Source organism: Rhamphochromis longiceps, linkage group LG13, assembly GCF_057381845.1.
Source record: "Rhamphochromis longiceps isolate RC_006_pf linkage group LG13, R_longiceps_female_GT1.1, whole genome shotgun sequence".
Classification (NCBI taxonomy): Eukaryota; Metazoa; Chordata; class Actinopteri; order Cichliformes; family Cichlidae; genus Rhamphochromis; species Rhamphochromis longiceps.
The window spans coordinates 12,251,640-12,274,594 of record NC_140569.1 but is presented as its reverse complement, the minus strand read 5'-3'; the positions used below and the strand labels follow the sequence as shown (position 1 = coordinate 12,274,594).

Here is a 22,955-nt window from a genome sequence, read left to right as displayed (position 1 = left end):
ACTAAGATTAACTTGTACTAGAATGATGGAAAACTACAGAACTACGGAAACTAAGGAACTGCTTATGATCCAAAGCATGCCACCATTATCTATTAAACATGGTGAAGGCAGTATTATAAGCATATACAGCTGCTCTCTGCTCGACCTGACGTTCAGACTGAGACAAATACTCAAAAACTGACAGGACAAAACCTGCAAATGAATAATGATCCAAAACGTATAGCAAAAGCAACCCAAGAGTTTCTCAAGGCAAAGAAAGCCCAACAGAGAGTGCTTCTCAGTTATTAAATACAAAACTCTATGAAGAAAGAATTTTAAAAAACCAACAGCAACTGAACGTGGCTGTAGTAACGACTTAGAGCACCTCGAGGGAGGGAAGGAAATGCAGAGTTTCGACCATGAGTTTAAAAACCAGCATGATTTTAAAATATTAAAACATTGTTCAGTTTGTTGTCCAGTTCATTTTGAGCCCATGAAAGGGGGGACAGTAACAGTAAATGCAAAAATATTTGTAAAACCCTTTAAATTAAAACTCAGTCTGCCCTTTAATCACATCTTGATTGAAGGTGCAAAACTTCAGCTTTTGTCCAAAAAATTATGGACCCAGCTGTACCAGAGAACCAGACCTGCAATATACTACCATAAAAATTCTGTTTCAGTGCAGTTTAGTTTGCAGACTAATATCTGCTGAAAAAAAACTTCAGTGCCAGTTAAGTAAATTACTCAAGACTCAAGTGATTTTTAAATATGTAGATCTTCAGTAGGAACCATTTGTCTTGGGGCTTATGCCACATTAATACTATATTGAGTTTCAAAGCTCTAAATAACATTCCCACCAGCTTCCAAGTTGTAATTACAACTGGGAAACTCAGAGTTTTCGGAAACTCCAACTTAAAACTGCGGAACTGTGTGAAAGCCTGTCACAGATGCCTCACCAAGTACCCCATTTGGGGTAATTAAAGTAAAACTCGCTACATAGTGTTATCTATTAACGTCCTGACTTTTTTCTGTGAGGTGAGCACTCAGAAGATGAATCTTTTTTTTTCTTCATGAACTCATTAAATAAAAAAAATAATAAAAGAGATCTATTGCCAGTCTTATCCTTTAATTACATCTCAATGACATTACTCTTGTACTACTTCTTAAGGAAATGTTTGAAGGCAAAACTTTTGTTTTTGGATTAGAATACTTCAAGTATTTCCTCTTTGCCCAAACGCCTCAGTTAATCTTCAGACAAAGGTAGGGTGAGTTAGTTTGTATCCTTGAAGAATTAAAACTGTGAAAACACGCATTAGAAATGCTGTACCGATGTATTAATAAATATATAAAACCTCTGAAAGCAGGAGTCTTTCTAAAAACATTTCTTCACCCACATAACTGTCATGAGGAGCACTTGCAGCTGCACAGACTGAGGAGACGAACGAGTCTGCACGTTCCCATCTGAGTTTCACGTGTTGGTGCACAGGTGGTACGACGATTTCTTCATGTGACAGCTTGATTTAAGTGAACAGGGGCGCTAATGGTCAGCAAAGCATCAACAGAGCCTCTTCATAAATGTTTCACCTCCCTCCGGAGCACACATGCACGTGACTGCATCAGTGAGACCAGCGCGTTGCTCTCTCCAAAGACAGCAGAGTTCTTACAGCTCGAGGGGAAAATCCTTAGACAACACCACGGATGAGAAGATACTTGTGCGTGTGGGTGTGTGCACTTTACTTCAACCATTCAGACACTGCGATCAGAGGCTGAGTACTCACACCACCTAGTGGCATTACGGCCTTGAATCCTTTTGGTTTTGCTTTTTGTCAAGAAGTTGTAAAAACAAAACAATTCTTGCACCTGCAAGCTAATCACCTATTCACTCCCTCCACATACAACAAACTGTGAGATAAAGCATCAAATGGAGCCGCAAGGAGTCAAAAAAAAAAAAAAAAAAAAAAAAGCTGCATTTTGCCGAAGTAATTCCCATAATTAAAACCGCAGAAACCAGAACACAGCGGTTTCTGAAAATCTAAAGCAGCCTGTGCGCAAGGGGAGATGCTGAAAAGACAAACGAGTCAAGCCAGGAGGAAATGTAGGGATGAAAGAATGAATGCTGGGAAGGGGAAAAAAACAAACAAACAGAAAAACAAAAAACAGTTGTAGTTGCTCGCCGTAGGCTGCGCAGCCTCACTGAGAGGGTTTGGACTGACAAGTTGGAAACGTTAATCTCATGCCTCTGCATTCTCCTTTTCCCCATTTTTCTCCTCCCTCACATTCACCAACAGCGGAGGACATCCTACGAATCTTGTTAAGCTATTGGAAATGCTGCGTTTTTCCTCTTTGTTTACTCATCCACTTCCTTGCCACATCGATCATCACAGAGGGAATGCTCTCTCTGCCTCTGACCTCCCACTACTGAGAAACTGCCATGAAAGCTATAATGTACAGCAGGCGGATGAAGGCAGAGGTGCCCATTGTCTGCAATCATGCGTTTTAGAATTTTAATCTGCTCTTCTGCCTGCATCTAATCATGTATTTGCATGTTGGGCAACAAAACATAAAGACATAATTACATGTTATCTGTGCAATGTTTACTCAACATGTTTCCCTGTCTTGACAATTCCTGACGCTTCACATTTCGAGGCAGCGTTTGTTGAATCGTGGTTGACACAGCTGTCGCCTGTATGAAATCAGTGTTGTCAGATAGTATATCACTACATTCCCCTCGTTCCCCAAGCTATTTGTAAGTTTGACTCTTGGCTAGCAACTGCAACAAGAATCTTTTGTTTCCATTATGCAGCAGTCAGTCAAGCTGAGGGGCCACGTTCACAAACTGTCACCGCTGAGTGCTGTTAAGTATAGTGACCATGCTTTGGACTCTCACTCTATCCCAGCCAGTTTGTCAGGGATGAGCGAGATCCAGGGGGTTTTGCACATCCACACGCACACAGGCACAAACTGGGATACAAAGTTAAGCATTCAGCAGCTGCTACACATACATGAATACAAAAAGGAAGCTAAACACCACTTGTGTTTAGTAAAGTGTTCACCTCCCGTAGCTCTGAATACATAACATTTTTTAACTTGCTCAGAATGAAAGAAAACAATAGAAGGAAGAAACCACATAGGGAGTGTACTGAAAGTAGCAACTTTTTTTTTTCTTTTTTGAGATACAACTATTTACATGTAACCAAAGACAATGTCCTTGAAAGGGGTACAAACATTTTTTTCCTCTTCCTGCAATTTTTGTTTTTAAAACAACTCAGAAATATTGTATAAAATAAAAATATCAGCTTCAGGGGAAAAAAGTAGTCTAAGCATCTGAAATGTCCATTAACTGGTATGTACAGGAGTATTTACATTCAGACCAGATTTTTTTTTTTTTTCCTCAAAGTGATTAACAGTAAAATGCAGTTGCAGTTCTGTTCACTGCAGCCCTACAAAGCAGATAAAACTAACGTTTTTACAGGTATGGCTGTCATTCAAATCAGTGATCGTACATGTGAGCAGTACAAGACAGAGGCTTTTCCAAGGATCAGGTCAACATCATCATCAAGGCTTAAATGACACCAATATAGAATAAATAAATGGGAGCTTAATGCATGTTATCCAATGCAAACATATCATGAGCAAAAACATGAAGCTGCTTGTGGCTGGACACAGGAAAATATTAGACTCCCCTAACCAGTGTTGGTCAAGTTACTTGAAAAAAGTAATCAGTAACGAATTACTGATTACTTCCCCAAAAAGTAATCTCATTACTTTACTGAATACTTATTTTCAAAAGTAATTAATTATTTAGTTACTTAGTTACTTTTTAAAAACACGATTTACAACCTGAATAGGTGATAAAGCGATAGATCTTTCAGCCCAATTCTACTTTTTCTGCATAATCCATCATACAAAATGTTATCAAATGGAAAAGTCTCTTTTTAAAACTTGTTTTATCAGTTTTAATCTTTTAACTTTATGCATCAAGCAAAAATTTAATTATATGTAACATTCTCTGACTGGAAGAAATTTGTTTAATATTTAAACCTATTTTCTGCACATTCCAGCACATAAAATACATTTTTTTTTGTGTTTACACTCACTCTTTCAAATAGATGCAAGTAAAACACAGCAGAAAATAAATAAAGTCAAAGACTCAGCGGTCCTGTTGCTCTATTTTCACCTGTAAAGCAGGAGTGGCATAGGCGGAGGTTTACCCTGGTGCAGGTGTGCCGCAGTGGTCAGTGGAAGAATCCGCGAGTTTCTCTGTGAGTTTCTCATTACGTCGTAGCTACTCGGTGCTTGCTTGGAAGTTTAGGGTTTTTTTTCGCTGTAAAAAAGTTTTCTTCCCACGCACGATGGACGCTAATGTTTTTGTCACTTTTTATGGAATCAAACTCAAAGTAAGGTCAGTACTTCCACGCTTTAAACGCTGCACGCTCATACTCTCTCCCACACTCAATATATGATCCATTGTTGATCTGCACACAGCTGTTGTCACGAACGTCGCACTCGCTTACGTCACTGTCATGACATTCTCGCAAAAAAAAAAAAAAAAAAAAAAAAAAAAAAAAAAAAAAAAAAAAAAAAAAAAAATCACGGTTTTAGTAACGCAGTGTTCCTACGGGAAAGTAACGGTAATCTAATTACCGTTTTTGCAATAGTAATCCCTTATTTACTCGTTACTCGAAAAAGTAATCGGATTACAGTAACGCGTTACTGCCCATCTCTGCCCCTAACCCCATCCCACTTATGTTGATCAACATGTGCATAATATTTTAGTGATTGATGTTTAAAAACTACAATTTAAGCATAAATTTAGCCACTCAGATGTGCTGTGCCCAGCCACACAGCTGTATCACAAGGGGTGGATTATAATGAGCCGATGTTGGACACAACTGGGATCTCATTACGTAGGCTTTGCATTTTACACAAGAGGAGAACGCATTAAATTAAATACATTAAAAATAACTTCATTACAAACATAAAGGAAGCACAACAATCATAATTTTGAGTAATCCATCACGTTATACCAGTGAGTTTAAATGCATACTCTAATTACACACGGCTGAATTAAATGAACTTTAAATAATCTAAACAAACTAAAATGTGAGCAAACAGACAACGGCTGAGAAGAATTCTAACTTTTAGAAAAGCTCGTAATTTTCCGAGTGCCGTCACCAGTCAAATAACGGACATCCTATTAAAAGTCAGTATGTCACGCAGTCCTGATTTCTTTAACAGTAACTCATAATTTTGGTAGAGAAATGCCCTCAAGGCAAAAAGAAAAATCTAAAAATATAATGAGCCAAAGCCTACAAAAATCAAGCTCCCAAAAATTACTCGGCACAAAATGAAAAGCTTAGAAAATAAGCTAGAAATTCGATTTCCCTTAAACATTCAAGCCAATTGCAAATGTGTAAGTCAATGGGATTTTGCATTCAAAAATCATTCCATACAGGTTTTACGTACAGACACATCATTCAAACGTCTGTGAAAATGATTTCATGCTAATCTATGATTTCACCCTTGGCTTGGACGTGGACACGCACAGAAGAAAATGTAATGATCCATAAAATTTGATTCAGTGGTTCACACTCCAGCTAAGCAGCCAGAAATCAAGACCCGGCAGCAAACGGGAGACTCCTCCTCAGTGGCCTGCTACCGTCACACATCTCGGGACGATGTGTGAAGACGTCTGCTTCGTTTAACTTTCCGCGGATTACGGGGATGTAGCCTCGCGTCTGCCCGATTCTCACCTGAGGATGAATCTGGATCTGACTCTAAATGGGCTGTTAGCCGAGTGGAACTGAAGTTGTCTGCATGTCTGTCAGCTAGCAGGGCTTTGGTTCGGGTTGTGCTCCAGACAGGGAGTGAAACTTGTGTATATCTGTATGCGTGTGTTTACGCACATGTCAGTGTATGCCTTTTTTCCTCAGAGTTTAGAGTGATCGCAACATCTGCTGATCAGGTGAAGTCAAGAGAATGCTGCTAAGACTCCAATGGCCCCTTGTGGCTTCTAATGGGTAGTGGAGAACAAGAGTAACCTGGAAACCGTTTAATGTGCAGTCGGAGTAAGAGCTCGATAGTTTGCTGTCTGTTAACAGTGCTCCAGGTAGTCGATGACCCGTGAGATGGACTTCTGTCCTGTGGTGCCCATTGCACACTGTGTGGAGACAGAACAGGAAAAACAAAAACAAGTGTGTGAGGATGCCAACAACTTTACTTGTGAGGTCTCGATGCAAACACTGATGATAACAGGATGCTTCTGTTCAAAGGGGATGTTTATGAAACAGATGGTTCCAATCTTCAGCTCTGACAGGATGTGTCACAATCAAAGCTGCTGCAAAACACACATCTGTGGCGTGGTAGTGCTAGCATCACAGGAATCCTTGAATTATTTGAAAATTCTGTTTTGCAAATTTTATCATTTCGATTATGCCTCTTGGACATAAAAAAATATTGAATTGTTAATAATCTGTTGAATACATTTAGTATTATAAAGAAGTAGTACTTCATAAAAGCCAAGTGCTACTATAAGCTTTTTATTTTTTGGAAGATGAGCAACAATCAGAAAGGCTTTCATTTATTCATCTTTCAAATGTTTTGAATTCCTAAGTCATTTCATTAATAAACAGAAATAAAGGCTCAGCATTTCACTCACTTTCTAGGGGGTTCTGAAAGGAGCTGAACTGAGCTATAGAAAAACTGCAATTATTTGAAACTAAAAGGGAAAATGTGGTATTGTACAGAATTACTGGGCCTCAAGAATGTTTATTTCATCCAAGCCACTTCACTGCACAAAAATGTGCTTTTGCTCAATGGGTCCAATTAAACGGCTTTTTGTATCTTCAGTTTAATTTGCCTGAAGCCAAGGATTGCATCAACACTCAGAGGCGTTAGGAGGAGGGGGAAAAAAAGGACGAAGACCTTCAGTGTCAGTATTTTCACTACACTGTCACTAAAATATAAGTATTTTTTGTTTGTTTGTTTTTTAAGAAAAACACTTTGATTTGTTGAGCCTGTATAATTCATCATGTATTTGCATAACTGTAGATCATTTTAAACTTCGTCAATCTCAACATGCATCATCACGTAACACTGATAACAGAGGGCTGATCTGAATAGTCACACTCACAGTGAGGTTCATGAAGCTCAAGAACTTCTTCAGCATTTCTGTCATGATGGAGAAATCTCCTTTAGGTAGGTTTTCTCTCACAGTAGTCACATTAATCTGAGGATGGCAAAAAAAGGAAGTGAGCAACAACACATATTATAGATTTTTTTTAAAGATCTGGACAAAACAAAATGTATAAATCTGCACCGGTTCTTACCTGGCTGCCCTGACAGAGGCAGCCCAGCAGCAGGGCTGTGTATGAAGCAACAATGCTGTCCTCCATATGCTTGCCTGCGTGCTGCAGAGCTGCAGTAACCACAAAGGAGAAAGACAAGGTTTCCCAATATATATTTAGCTGTAATTCACTGATCAGCTCACCCAACACTTCTACACAGCATTAAAAACAATGAGTCCATGATGTTCACAAGAGTAACATTAACTCCTGTTTTACAGTGCTCATGGAGGTCACATTCAAAGGACTAGCAAGTACTAAAGAACAAAGGTTTGTATTTCGCAACCTAAACTTCAATGGAGCTGCAAAAACTAATCAACTGTAACAATAGCTGGACACAGGTTTCATTATTCATTAGCAAAGCCTGTTATGATGCAAAGCATGCGCTGTGGCAGAAACTAACGACGCAGCTGAGAAAAGCATCAAGGCTAAAGCTAAACAGATTAAAGTGTAGAAGTCAATTTGCCAAAAATCATGGCAGCACTCTACATCAAAGCCTGAGAAGAACATTGAAGGCAAAACAACAAGAGCTGTTGATCTTGCATGACAAACTGACACAACATCACTCAATGACCAGAGAAAGTATGGTGGAGACTTGTAACAATCCCCCCCCCCAGATATACTTATGGGGTTCCCATGTTATTTTCAATAAAAATCATTGTTTTGTTTTTTTAAATGGCATAAATAAATAAAAACTAAGAGCAAGCAATTTGAAAATTATGTGTTATATTCAGGCTTTTATAAACAAGCTTAACTTGTGAAGACAGCACTTTGATTTTTCTTTAACAATTTTCCTTTCTTTGGGAAAAAAAAAAAGAAGTGATGCAGCGAGATAAAATTCTACCAAAGACACAGACAGAGAATAATCAATGACATATTTTTAAAATATTGGGTGGATGTGGGTGTGCCGGGTGGGGAAAACCCCACTCGGCACACCCACAGGTCGCACACCCACGGGTGCGACCTGGCCATCCTAACCCATAGTAATTTAAAGATCAGGAATCTACGAGTTCAAAAAAAAGAAAAAGTTTTCTCCATGTCGATCTAGAAGTTTTAAAACTTTGGGAAACATTAAAAAGAAAAACTGGAAATGTCATCTCAAAGGAAACTGCCCTTCCTTTGTCTGCACAATTTCTTACACAGCTTATACACAAAACTCAGAATTTTAAGATGAATGGATTAATAAATGAAATTATTCCCATTATGGATAAATGTTGTGAATCTACCCCCTCCTCACCCCCAATCATTTGGTGTGTAAAATTCAGCGAGAATGTCATTTGAAAAGCCAGAACTGAGCAATGTTGGATAAATTAGTTTTAAAAACAAGTTTTTGTTATTGAAGACAAGTGTGGTCTCCCTTAATAGCCTTATTAGAGATTCGGTTAATGAATTCTTAATAGGGATATTTTTCAAAGCTTTATAGTTACTGGTATCTTCATCCTTATTGCAGATATTATTAACTCATGCTTAAATTGAGTCAGCATTTATTTGGATTGTAATTTTACTCAAAGCTACAAACAGCTCCTCTTATATGCACAAACCCCAAAATATCTACCTTTATTTAAGTCCAACTCTTCATCCTCCTCTTCTTTCTTCTCGGGTTGGCTGTCATTTGTTTCGGATGCCACCCACTGGATCTCTCCTGATGTCTCTTGCCACTCTCCGCTTTGGTCTAGTGCCGGTTTGGGGGCCTCACTGATGAGGTCGTCAGTCTTTGCCTCAGCCAGGATGGCAGCACGCTCCCTCTCAAGGAAGAGCTGGGATTCCAGGGGAAATAAACAGATGTGAACTCCAAACACAAGCCAAAAAACAGGAGCCAAGTAACACAGCAAATTTTTCATAATTCAAAGGGAATAAAAGAGTGGCAGTTTAGCTTGACAGCAAAGGTATTTCATCTTGGCAAAGTTAGGAAGCAAATAGGCATGCCAAATACTGTGAAACTAGCCTGTAATACTTGGGCATGAAAAGTAATTTTGAGGTTAATTGCCATTTTTTTTCTTTAAAAGTTTCCAGACTTTTTGAAAATCTGCAAGAACTCTGGCTGCAGTGACATTGATTAAAAAAGAAAAACCTAAATAAAAACCTAATTTTGAAATTTTAATCCACAAACAAGCAAGCATTTACTTACACTTGCTTATTACTTAATACTGTGAGCAAACAGAGGTGTGCATTTAAAGCAGTGAAGAGATGTTTAACACTCCCGAGAAAGATGTGTTACCAGGTAAATGAGTGGTTCACGAGTTCTATGATACAGACAAAAGAAATTGCAACACAACACCCAATCACTTTGTTTCTGCTTAAATTAAGAATAGGAAAGATGTATTCAGCTCTTTAAACTGTATTAAACTATTGTTTTGTGGGGGTTTGGTTTGTTTTTTTAAACAAAAAGACAAAAGAGAGCCACATCCAGTGACTGCTAAAATATTGATGTATGAGTTCTGGCACAGTTCCTACCTTCACCAGGGCAGCCAAAGCACCGCAGGACTTGGGCTTGTCAGCCGTATCTGCCTGAGTCTCAGCTGACTCTGCCAATGTGTCAGATTGCGTTGGGTCAGCAGGCTGCATGAGGCTGTCTTCCAGACAGGTGTCGTCGACATTGTACTCCATGTCCACCAGACAGTGGCGGTTTCTGGAGCTGTACTCCACAAGGTTAATTAGTAGACCCAGACCCTGGTATACACCACAGAATACACAAATGAGACATTCACATACATACATAAACTTACCAAACAGCGTGTCAGCAACTGTGCCGTTGCGAAGATGTTTTCTGTTGTTGAAGAGAACCTTACCAGCACACGCACGTCAAATCGCTGCTCCTGGGGGATGTAGCGTGGGACTTGAAGGACACAATTTAGAGCAGTCACTATTAGCTGATCCTGTTCACCCGTCTTAGTGCTTCCCCACTCTGTAGGCAAAAATAACCTTATTATTAACCTCTGCTCACACATGTCAACATGATTCCCTGCTAAGCACCTGAATATTATAGCTCACGGTACAGACTATAATCATACAAGATACAACTGAATTCTAGCTGACCACATTAACACGAATATATTCATTTTGTACAGAAGTACACAATGAGCCATTTCATCTTTGTATATTTATAGAACTACAATCCAAACAAAAAAACTACAGTAAATTGAGTTTTTACAGTTTTCCATAAATAGTATAAGAAAAGAAAAAGGAATGAGAATACCATTGTCATGGGTAAGGTTGAGCAGCACTCCAATAACAGCCCTCATACAGTCCTCCACCGCCTTTCCCACATTTGTGAAGCTGCAGTGAGGCAGTGCAGCAGCCGATGAAGACAGAGAGGTGTTGTTTAATGCCCTGCTGTACCGCTGGATCATATCCTCACAGTATCGCAAAGCTCTGATAAAAGTAAGAAAAAGATATTGTTGACAGAAAGTAAAAAGTGACATAACAGAAATAAAGAAAAATATTAAAGTGCAGAGTGGAAAGATAATCCTAAATGCAGAAAGTGCAACGAGCTTGAGCACAATTGATCTTCGATATACTGTGTTCATGAATGCAAACTAAGAAGAATCCATGGTTAAAACTAAGATCTAACTTTTGCTATCAATTTTAGAAACCACAGACCTGGTTATCGGTGTGGTTACCTTTATCCAAATCTATTATCCTAGGATTATTTTTATTTGCCCTAATGTTGTTTTTGATGGGCATGAGAAGCTTTAGAATTGCCCCGAGGTGATGATGAGTAAAATGATCTTACAAAAAGTAAAAGAGACAAAGTGAAAAGGACCTGTTGTCACGATAGCCACTGTGTCCCAGTATGTCTGTAGACAGTCAATAATAGCTGTAAGCAGTAGCTCACCTGGCAGAGGAGACAATAAGCTGAGAGTCTTTGTAGGCAATCAAGTAACTCTGATTTTCAGGGTTCTGCACTGTAACCTGTTGGCAGGAGACGAAAGAGAAATGAAATCAATAGAGGGAAAAAGTACACCAAGAACCTTGAAAACAAGACAAGAAACACAAAATTAAGGGAGACCCTTTATGTTTAGCTCGGAAAGCTGAATGGCATTTTAAGATATAGCTGATAAAGACACATTCAGTGGCATTTAATCGGGTAACAAAGGTCACCAGCCAATTCACAGCTTAGTACTCAATTACTGTTGTCCTTGAGGCTCACTCTAGTGTGACTTTGGTGCAAGAGAGAATCCAACTTGACAGAACTGTACTTACACTTTCAAGCACTCTCAGACACCTCTCAGCCCCCCATAAAGATGCTACAAGGTTCTCCTTGTCATCCTCTTGGCTCAGGTTGTCAACACACTCTTTCACTGTGGCAATGCAACACACACGACATGTGGCAATTACAAACCGTGACAAACAAAATCGTTGCATAGGTATACACATATGCACTGTACAGCATGGCTTTGAGCACATTAGTATCCAACACCCACCTTTGTCAACAATATGGTCCAGGCCTCCCAGTAGCCGGAGCTCCTCTTTGAACCAATCACCAGCTCTCTTGGAGGTTAACGACAGAAGTGTCTCCATGGCAAGGTGCCCTGTCTGCAGGGATAGAGGACAGAAGCATGTTTAAAAAAAACATCACTGGAATTTTATGTATGCTTGTATTACAAACCCACTATTGTAAAAGTCGTCTACACTAAAACACACATTTTCCCCCCTAATTAAGCTTGATAAGAAGAAATATAAACCAGTTCACCAAGAAAACATTACTAGGTAGTAAAGCATATGTAATATTAATGCTGTCATTTTATCAAATCAGCAACTTTTCTGACTGAAATATTGTCGATCAGTTGTGACAGGTCAAAACTGACAGCTGAGCTGCAGTAAGATTAGTGTATTTGCATGCAGAAGGGGGTGCATACAAAGAGGTCAGACTGACAGATTATATTTTTATGAAAAACCTTTCCATTAAAGTAGTTTAAAAATGTACATAGTGTTGCTTATTCAATAAATATATGAACAAGAGACTGTGGTTACTGATTAAATCCAAGATTCACCAGTTATGTGATGATGTTATGATTTCTTTATTGATGGACAACCTACCGTGATGTTTTCTAAGTCAAGGTGCTTGTTGTGCACAGTCTCGCACAATTTCCTGATCTTCTCTTTGACCTTTGCCATCTCCTTTGCTGTGAGCTGATCCTGGTGACCCGAGTAGTCCTGGTCTAGTTCCAGCAGCTTGATCATTAGCTCCAGACATGCCCTGTCCAGATCCATGTTAAGACGATCCCGGCTCAAAATGTACATCAGTGCAGCCGTGCACAGAGCGAGGTTCTGATAAAATGACAGATCAGGTTTTACAAAGGGGTGCAGGCAGTGTAGATCATATGGAGAAAGCTCTGGATCAGTAAGAAAAAGCTTATTGTGTGTCACTTTCACTACATAGTTCTCAAAATTACAAAATTTATACTTAGATATATATAAAAACAACATGAGTTGATTCAAAGTGCTATTCAGTCAAGGATTACAACCAGAATACAAAGAATATGTTAAAAACAGCACCAAGAGAAAAACAGAAAATACACACAAAAGAAATAAATAAAATAAAGATTAAGACAAACTGACATCAAAAAAGGTCCATCCGGTCACAAATACTGCCATATCATAAAAACATAATACCCACCACAAGCTCTTCGCTTATTTAAAGGAAAGACTAATATATTTTAAGACACTACATTAACAACAGAAAACCTACTTGTTGAGCAAAAAATAAAATCACAAACCTATTTATACGTGTGCATATCTAACCCTGGGATGTCATTTGAATAACTACTGAGGTCTCCTTGCACTCTTCTTGCATTTTGATAATTTAATACCGAAGAAACAGGGCTCGTGATTCAACACTTCATCTTAGATGGAAAAGTAATGGTTCATGTCACAAAATAAATTGTGAAAGCACAAGTTATTCAAACATTGTATTACCATCTGTCAAAACTTCAAGGGAGATGATAGAAAGAGATTGTGGCAGGAGGTGACAAAAAAATAATTAATTAAAAACAAAACTTTGACTGACCGGGTGTTGTGGAGCATCGTTGAGCATTTTGAAGACCTGTGCGACTTTCCCTCTTGCCCTCAGGTGCATCCTGAAACTGGGCATGGCACACCGTGTGGCCAGGCTGATTATACTGGAGAAATGAGGGAGGAAAGTGGAGAATAGAGGGAATGTTAAAGATAGATTTATGACAATGAAATCAGCCTACTTTTAAATTAAAATGTCACAAATGGCAAACTAAAGAAATATAGGGAAAGATTTAAAGACTAAGGCTTCAATGTTGCCCATGCTATGCATCAATCCAATGTTCTAATGGTATAAAACAACAACAGCCTGACTTTGGCTTTCTGCTGATGCACAGCATGGATCCAATGCAAGCATTAAATTATTAAGCTGTTTTTCTCAGTGTGAGAAAGAGACTGGGAATGATTCTTTTATGTGTAAGGAAATGTCAGTGTTGACTTAAACATCACCTTTCTAATTCTGTAACTTCATATATCACAAATAAAAAAAAATGTCCAATTTATTCAATAGGTAGCAATAAGTAAAAACAAATAAATACAAAAAAAAGACTATAGGACGAAAAAAAAAATACAATGTAAAACTAATTTAGTTTATTATTATAGTTAATTATAATTTTATTATCATCATCATCATCTCAACTCATTATGACAGTTATTTGAAGCTCTTCAGTCATTACTTGACCAGTTTGATGTACAACATTGTAAACATACAGTGAAAACTTGTTGGTGTCCCAGGTGTGAGACACCTTCAGAAGTGCTAATGTTTTACATATATTAGCCCAGACATAATGTAAATATCGGATTGGGTGTGGTGTATGGCCACACATTAACTACCTGTACTGCATTTCTAGTTTAAATTATGAATAAAATCACTTAAATCCTATGAAAACATTGGATAAGAAGTGTGATTTACATCATAGTTTCAATGTTTTAACTAAATGTGATTTTGTTATCACATTTAGTTAATCAGTGACACATGATCAATAATTATTTTTTCATGGTTTCAATGAGAGAGCAATGCTGTGAAAATGAACGCAGAACAATATTAGTTTAATCTTGGATATATTTTTTTTTATTATTCATAAACGCTGCAAGTGAAAAATCACAATTGGAAGTAAAATGTGATTAACAGGCTGAGGCACAACGGTGGAAGGGAGGCGAGCAAATGCAAAGGGACAGAAATGATTGAGAACTTTAGCTACACATGAAGTCTCTGGGCTGGAGTGCAATTCAATTAAAATTGATCATCTGTGCTTGTTTTTAAAGTATTAACTCTGCGTTTTCTACCTCCTACTACTTTGTTGCAAGAATAATAACTTACTTTATGAATTTTGGTTTTAGGTACTTTTATGAAATATTAACTGGCATATGCTTGTACCAGTCACTGAACTTTGTAAACTAAGTAACATTTAGCAAGTCACAACAAAGAAATTAAAATCAGACCAAATATAGAAATGTTCCTCTACAACACAACAAAGAAAAATTCCCAGCTGGTTATTAAACTTACCTAAGGCATCTTGTGTTGAGCGGCTGACTACTCTTGAGCCCCGTCTCCAGGTACTCAAAATCATCTGTGAACTCTTGATTCTCTCCAAACTCCACCACATCGTTGAAGTGTTTCACATGCTGCACCACAGTATACAGCTGGTAGTAAGGGAAATGGGGTTAATTGTAGCTAATTGAGAAGCACTGCATCTGTCCAGACCCTCAAATTGCTCACACACACACACAGCAAATTGCTCACATTTCTAAATTCCTCTATTGGTTTCACAGCCAGCAAAAGCTTCAGGTCAGTATGATCAGCAGTTGACACTGTATGTATATCTATATCAGCAGTCACACTGTGAGGGGGCTCAGCACGACACAGGATGGAGGACCTGGGTTTATAACAGAATCAGTGTGTGGTGACAGCTTAGTGTAGCTGAAGCCATTTAACCTCAGGGGATCTGTGGCTAACAGCCTGATCTGGGGCCAGAAGGCCCATCTGTAAATGACACAAGCTGTATGGGAGTAGCACTGGCACACATCAAATGAATGCCAACCCTTCACTGGCTGAGTGTTTAAAAAGGAAGGGGGGGAAAAGGGGGGGCTAGGGGTAATTCATACTGGCAAGCAAACAAAATGTGAAGTAAAAACTGATCAGAAAGATTTATCTAACAACTGCTGTTACTCAGCAAATCTGTGTAACCTGGACTCACCTCCTTGTCTTCTTTTCTGCATTTGAGTGCTGTGACAATATCCTGGTTGAGTCGTGTGGGGATGGTCTCTGACTTAATGACTTTGGGTGGCGGTGGAGGAGCTTTGAACAAGCCGTCATCTTTATGGGAGTTGCTGTCCTTGCTGCTGCTCGATAAAATAGCCTAAGGACAAAAAAGAAGCTGAGAAACGGGGCTCATACCAAAGCAACAAAATCTGTTTAATGACATGTCCACAAGATTTACCACAGCTGAACAGTCTGTTAACCACACAAGTCTTTAATAAGTGCTGTTAACAGATGTCAGACGAGGTAGTGCAAAGTTAACAATAACTTTTAAATCCCAGTCGCCAGAGTCTGATTAGCTAGTCTCTAAACAAACATTATTTCCATTGGGGTAATTCAATACAAAACATACAAGCAAACTTCACTTGCCTGGAAAAGTAATTTCACTTGAACAGCAATACTAATTAGAGCAATTAATACAGAAATTGTGGATTACTAAGAGACCAGTAAACAGTATCCTAATATGTGGACATTAAGAACACAAACACAAATAAATGGCGCTAGTTAATAGCATTTTCTTTACATAACCCAGTAATAGTGTTTACCCTCTCTGTGCAAAATGAATGTATACACCCTAATGAGAACTTTAAACATACAAATACACTCTTTACTCACAATGACAGATTTACATTTTTGTTCCAGTTCCTGACAAGTAAACCAAGCAGTAACCTTGCTGAAAAATTAAGACGAGGGAAAAAAAACTGTGGCTTCTCTTATAGCAATTTGAGTTTGGCTCCAAAATTAATCAATGTGTGATTGACTTGTGGTATTTTAAAATGCCTAGCTTCAGCCATGAAAAGAACACCTGGCACAAAGAACAGATTTAGTCTACATAGCCAACTTCCTCCCCCATAATATCTGATTTTTTAATAGCTCACATTGACATTTTATTATAGCTTAAAACTGAAAGGCGTGCTAACATTAGCTACAGTGGATTTTGTGCAATACTTTACCTTCAGTACTCAACTGGACTAGACTGAACTTTTGAAGCATTTTTAATGTACTTATCTGATGAGTAATATGGCTTGCCAGGTGGCACAGCCCATCCGAAAAGTTTGATATTCAGTTTCAGTGACTGAAATTCAAGTATTATAATTCTGTTAATAAGCAGATACCCGTGTTTGTGCTTTGCTAGGATCAGCTGATGATTTAGCACCCCACCAACTGGCCTAAATATGGTCTCTACATCAACAAAGTCAACATACCAGCAGCTAAAACACAAATATTATGGCTTCAAAATGCAGGTTTAAGAAGCTAATAGATGATGCCACATTCTGTCCATCTTTTACTAACAGTCTACAGTCTACAGGCAAAATACAGTATCTTACCGGAGCAGTCTGAGATCGAGAGACTGGAGGCACAGGCATTTCTTCAGGTTCGGGCTGGTTCCAGTGGCGAGCATTGTACACAGCTTTAGCAGGAGACTGAAACACAGCAAGAACTTAAAAATTTGTCAGTTAACTAAACGGATACACATATTTAGTGATTACTAACAGCTGGCATAAGAAAATACTGATGGTGCTTTCAGATTGGTGCATTTCAGTGATGACAGTTTAAAAAAAATAAATTAAAAAAATTACAACAACAACCTATATGCCAATATTTTATTCTCTAAAGAATACCACGTTCCAGCTGTAAATGAGCAGAACTGAACCCATAAACACTGCATGCTGAATTCATGTTGATAGACTAAGACAACAGCAGCCTCAGTGTAGAACACAACAGTCCCCAAGCAGCACAAAACATTTCCTGAAAATGACAGATTGTGAAACTCAATTATATCGTACAAAGACAATGTAGGAAGTTTTGCTGAGGAAGTAGAAAGAATAACTACACAGAATTAGTAAGACAGACTACAAATAACCCAAAGCCACTTCAAAACATGATCTAGATAAAGAGAGAAAATGTGGGCATTACACAAAACAGCACAGCATTACAAATCAAAGCAGAGTTATGAGAAAATATGTGCCTGATGAAGAGGTAATATCCAAATCCCCTTCAAAGTGGAAACCCATGCATGCTACTGAACGCACATTTATGGGATTCAAAGGAGACTGCTGTCAAAAGTTATTCCCTGGGCATCACAGTTCAATGCCTTAAGTCTCTGACTGTAGTTCTAACCTGCATCACTGCTGAATCACAGAATTGGATTACATAAAATGACAACCATATAAATTTAGTTTTCAATCGAGCCTCTTACCCGCCCACTTGCTCTATTTTTCTCTGATGCTCTCCTCACTCTCGTTATCTCAGGCTATTTTCAGACAAGCTGGGCATTCTGTTATGTAAATGTCATCTAAACATCAATAAGCCAAGACGTGTCAGACCTGCTTTAAACCCTGGTCAGGAGTAAGGTCATCAAAAGTGCTAGATGACTTGTACTGAGACACTTAGATTGATCAGACTGCAGTTAAAAGGTTTGTGCCTATCCCTTGTCTATGCAGTTGTTTAAAAAAAAAAAAAAAAAAAGTCTCATGGGCAAATATTCAAAGACACTGGATGGCACAGGACAAAGAAAACATTTGGTTGAAAAGCGAGCCAAGAAACACACGGCCAATTTTAAAACATGCTTAAATACCTTTTTGGGTCCACTGAAAATCTTTTTCAGTCCACTGCCGACGTCCTTGGATTTGTCACTTGGCTTCCCTGAGCGTGCTTTCTGGCCCTCGGTACCACCAGGACTTGAGTCATCGGAAAAGTCAAAGGCATCTGCTGGATAAACCAGATTGTTGATGATTAAAGGGAAAAAAAAAAAAAAAGCATGAGTTTGTAAATGGATGGAATATTAACCAAAGTGGGTCATCCAAGCACTTCTAATTTAAAGAGAGGTTTGAAGTTTATGTCGTTACATTGGATCATGCAATAAAATGACAATTACTGCTTTTACCTGTATTACTGCTAGCATGACTGTCTTGAGAGTCACTGGTATGAGGGCTATCCACGCTGGAGCTCAAAGCAGCTAAGGCTGCGGCTGCCTTCCTGGCCTTCTTTTCTTTGGCTTGGGAGCTCTCATCATCACTGTCACTCTCACTCAGGTCATCAAAGCCAAAGTACTTGATCTTGTAGCTACTCTTGCCAGCTTCTGAACCCTCCTCCCCCTCCTGGTCCTCTTTGTCCTCAAAGCCAAAGAACTCTAGCTTGGTCTCGGTCTTGGTCTTCTTGGTCTTTGTCTGTGTGGGTCTGAACCTACAAACAAGAAGAATTTTTTTTTTTTAGATTATTTTGTTTTGAAGTATTGTGCCTTATGGGATTTTTCAAAGGAGATAGAAACTGAAGCAGGACAAAGAAAAAACTCTTTTGTAGAAACAAAGAAAAGAAAATGGGATTTCAAAGTGGGTGCCTAAAATTACTTAGCTGAGTGAATAGAAAGCTTTTTTGTCAATAAATGTTACTGTTTAGAGACATCTAAAAAACTGTAGACTTTACAATATAGAACAAACACTAATGCACGTTTCTCCAAATAGTTGATGTCAATAGTTTAGTTTAAAAATAATTCTTATCAAGTTAATTCCGTATAAATGGCTGACATGAGATGAGATCACACACACAATGACACAGACAGAGCACACATTTTTGCCACCATCTGCCATTTTGACTTGTTAGAGGGGATTTAACATTAATCTAACAAACTAAAGGTTCACTCCCTGCTGCCTCTCTTGCCACTGGTGATTCAATCTGACCTGCCTCTCAAAAGCAATGAAATGAAAGCGCAAGAACATATCAAACTTCAAAGTATGACCCGAAACTTTGAATTTTAAAGCCAGGGACACATCAAGGTAAAGCACATTCTTTCAGAGCAAAAGTCTGGCCAATACTGTATAACAATACGATACATGAAAGCATAATCTAAGTGCCAATGAAATCTTTATTAAACCTGAACTTCAGTAGCGTCTGCACTTTGTTCCTCAGAATATGAATGAATGACATTTTTATAAGACCCAGTACTAGTGAGAGATGAAGCAAAGTGTGTATGAGCACACAATGAAGTAAGATATAAGGTAGTATGTATTATTATATTTAAATTACTAACCTACCACATGATGGCTGCCTTATGGTATCGTGTATACACGGTAATAAATATTTAACCTGAAAATATTTACTACAAAAACAAAATCTTGAATGACACAAGAAAATATACTCAAGTCACCCATCCATGTAATTAGCAATGGTGGATAGGCTACAATTGTTTAAATAAGAATTCAGAACATAGTATTTTGAGAATTCTCCCTGCAATGTGGCTTTTAAGACACAGAACTATCAGCCTTACCTAGTAGGTTTGGGTGGTGGTGCATCTGATTTCTTCTTCATCTGCCCTGCTTCTCCAAGGTCAGCTGGGGGAGCGAGGCTGACCAGTTCGTCAATGCTCCGCTCCATTGAGTCCTGGATGGTGACATTGCACACTGACAGGCAGGAAGGGTGGAGAACCGTGTAGTCCCGTACCCTCCCACCACCCCTTCCCACAGGCTTGGCTGCTGTTTTAGCACTGGCAGCAGTACTACTTGCACCAGCAGAAAGGGCACTGTTGGGCTTATCTTGGGCACTTGCACCATCAGTGGACTTGTTGCTGTTACTTTCTGCAAGTTCAGACGATGATTTGTCAGGACGGCCTGGCCGCTGGTATTTTTTGCAATTTGAGGCCCTCAGGGTAAATGGGGAAGGGGGAATATTGTCCACTGGCTCTGGTGGGGCCTCCGCTGAAGGCTCCACCTCTGCACCTTTCATTTCATCTGACAGCAAGCCATCACAAGAAGATGAGGATTGGAAGTCCCTGCTACCACCTGGCACATCAGTGAACAGTTTAACAGATGTGTCTATATTAGGAGAGGAGGAGGTGGACCTCTGGGAGAAGTTCTGATCATCAGAGAGGACTGTGCTTGACAAAGAGGTCCCCCATGCAGGTTTCTGGCTGCTCTGTGATTCACTTTTGTACCACGGCTGGTTATTTTTACCTACTTTCTCCTCTGTTTTTTGTTTGCCTTTGAACAAAAGAGAAGATAAATGCAGGTTTGTTTAAACAAAAGACAGGAACTACTATGCTTCTATAATAGTTAGAAATCACTGTAAAACTTAAATAAGCAGGTTAAAATAAATTTGGATAAGGAGTTTAAAAAAGTGCATGGAAAAAAATGAAAACTTACTCGTGAATGTGGCTGTTGAACATGCAGAGGACTGTGCATAAGTCACAACAGCGGCTGTCCCAGTGCTTTGCACTGTGGTGGTCTTCATCACCTCCCCTTCAGCAACTTTTGCCTGCGACACGTTGTGGGAGGTTACAGTCTTGGACTCTTCATCACTGTCAAAGCCAAACGGGTCTTCCTCACTATCACTGTCCTCAAGCCTGGGCCTTTTGGGGACCTCAGAAACGTCAGGTTTTAACAAAGGCCGTTTGGCTCCGAGCTGAGCCTTGTAGGTGGTCTCCCCCCATTTGGTGGTCAGAGTGGGCTTTTTATTGGAAAAGACCTCCTCAAATTTCGAGTTAGCCTCCCCACCTTTGCGGTTGTACGTTTTGCCGAATCTGGATGTCATGTTGGCTGCTCTATGTTACATATTCCCTGTGAACAGCAGCAGAGACAATAAAACATTTACTATACCAATAGATCATCAAGAACATTATAATCTGCGCACTTAAATTGATACGAACGACTTAGCAAAGGAGTGTTTAAAAAAAAAAATAAAACAAAAACAGGCTGTAATCGTCATGAGTGGTTTGGGGAATGTTATTTATATTAATCCGGCTAAGTTATGTTTCAGCTGTTGGCTGGTAGCGCACAAAGTTAGCATAGCTAGCTCAAGCGGTATAGCTTTCCAAACCATCATCGGTAAATGTGAGCAACACGACAGAAAGCGTGAACGATTTAGAGCAACTTTAATACAATTTGAAACTCTTTACCTATCAGCACATACTTACAGGACAGCTAAGTACTGTGTTAACTCTAGCTCAGTCAGCCCTTGTTTGTAAAGTTAACTACTATAAAGTTAGCCACTAGCCATTAGCTTAACATGGCTAACTATGCTAACGTAAGTCTGTTTACATTTCTCACCTGGCTGCCTCAAATGTCAGAAACCTTGCGTTTGAAACAAGTTTTAGTCTTTTGACGTAATGGTCTGAATGGAAATACTATGGTGCAGAAATCGTCCGTAATTACAAATGAGTAATAATGCAGTGTTACCTTTTAACTCCAGCGAAAGGCTAACCGTCCGCTTGTTTTTTAGCCAGCCGGCTAGGCCTGATTTCCCACTCGCACACAAATCAAGCGGGTAAAGTCCGCTCAGCAGAGTACAAACACCATTACAAAGACATCTCTATTCCGAATATGTCCACGCAGCGATGCTTATCAACACAGAAATGCGTACTTAACGCATCGGTGCCTGTAACAGTCTATATATGGTAGATAATCCGGACTTTTTGCATTTTGTAGTGCTACGGACGGCCATTAAAATATCCCCTCCCTCCTCGATGCTTGGCAAGACCCTCATGTAAAGGGCTGGTCGAAGGCAATCGACCAACCAGCAACAGGAAAGGTTTCCTGTGCGTTGAGACTTTGTGAGCAAACGCGACTTCGATTGGTTTAAAAATTAAACCAAAACAAACAATAGGGGGCGCAAGAGGACCACATTACTTGGGTTGAACTTGAAGACGTGCCAAAGAGAAGCTAAATGAACGGCCGTGATCGGCATTAGTTCTATCCATAGACCTTCTTTGGGAAAGAACAGATGCAATATTAAAAAATGGTCACTCAATATTTGCATCGGTCCACTCAATTTATACATTTGTGAACAGCTTAAAGGGTCTAATTTCCGAATCTAATCTTCTAATGAAACCCTTTACACATGCAATACTGTGTAAATTCCACCTCTCATTTATATTTGTGTGTTTTTCCATGCAAGTATGTTTTACTACATTAGCAGTGAGTTTGGATTGTTTTTATGCTGCAAAATTAAACAGTTATTTTTCATTAAACAGATGCTTTTCAGTATTGCAAGGCAGGTCTGCATTCATATTGTGATACATTTTGACAAGATCATTAACACCGCCGGGTTGCTGTGTCTGGTCTTTGCTTAAATATTGTTTCCTATTTCTTAAGGACATGACTTTCAGTTACTGTTCATTTAATGTAGGCAGTTTTTAGGCCAGCTATTTCTTTTGTCCTCCACTTATCCAGCTTAATCAATTTTTTAGGACACCCTTGACACCATGTTGAGGTATGCAAAGTTTTCAGCAAATAGCTCTTTGAAAATGAACGTTATGGTTCAAAAATACAGTTTTATGTCTGTTGAACTGTGTTATCTTTCACAATTTTTAAAGGTTCTATAAAAAAAGGGAAACAAAAGATGTTTTTGTGACCCGTTGCTCGTAACAA

The 22,955-nt window shown here is 39.0% G+C and overlaps 1 protein-coding gene across 3 annotated transcripts in view; it reads right to left on the bottom strand.

Annotated features, from left to right (window-relative positions):
• Positions 1 to 22,079, bottom strand: part of wapla (WAPL cohesin release factor a) — a 28,070-nt gene extending 5,991 nt beyond the window's left edge. Inside the window, exons 1-20 of one of the 3 annotated variants that reach the window (XM_085427696.1) lie at positions 21,765 to 22,078; positions 20,733 to 21,146; positions 19,862 to 20,570; positions 18,482 to 18,780; positions 18,173 to 18,306; positions 16,923 to 17,018; positions 15,533 to 15,694; positions 14,842 to 14,978; positions 13,333 to 13,444; positions 12,363 to 12,593; positions 11,747 to 11,858; positions 11,526 to 11,623; positions 11,158 to 11,234; positions 10,519 to 10,694; positions 10,112 to 10,227; positions 9,777 to 9,992; positions 8,878 to 9,079; positions 7,308 to 7,396; positions 7,112 to 7,207; positions 3,992 to 6,139 (exon numbers count right to left, since the gene is read on the bottom strand). In XM_085427696.1, coding sequence (XP_085283822.1) covers positions 6,074 to 6,139; positions 7,112 to 7,207; positions 7,308 to 7,396; positions 8,878 to 9,079; positions 9,777 to 9,992; positions 10,112 to 10,227; positions 10,519 to 10,694; positions 11,158 to 11,234; positions 11,526 to 11,623; positions 11,747 to 11,858; positions 12,363 to 12,593; positions 13,333 to 13,444; positions 14,842 to 14,978; positions 15,533 to 15,694; positions 16,923 to 17,018; positions 18,173 to 18,306; positions 18,482 to 18,780; positions 19,862 to 20,570; positions 20,733 to 21,120 — 3,516 coding nt within the window. In that variant the 5' untranslated portion in view covers positions 21,121 to 21,146; positions 21,765 to 22,078 and the 3' untranslated portion in view covers positions 3,992 to 6,073. Of the gene's footprint in view, positions 1 to 3,991; positions 6,140 to 7,111; positions 7,208 to 7,307; positions 7,397 to 8,877; positions 9,080 to 9,776; positions 9,993 to 10,111; positions 10,228 to 10,518; positions 10,695 to 11,157; positions 11,235 to 11,525; positions 11,624 to 11,746; positions 11,859 to 12,362; positions 12,594 to 13,332; positions 13,445 to 14,841; positions 14,979 to 15,532; positions 15,695 to 16,922; positions 17,019 to 18,172; positions 18,307 to 18,481; positions 18,781 to 19,861; positions 20,571 to 20,732; positions 21,147 to 21,764 lie in introns of those variants that run through there. The other 2 variants (XM_085427698.1, XM_085427699.1) reach the window with 2 other exon arrangements.
• Between the last annotated feature and the right edge of the window lie 876 nt (positions 22,080 to 22,955).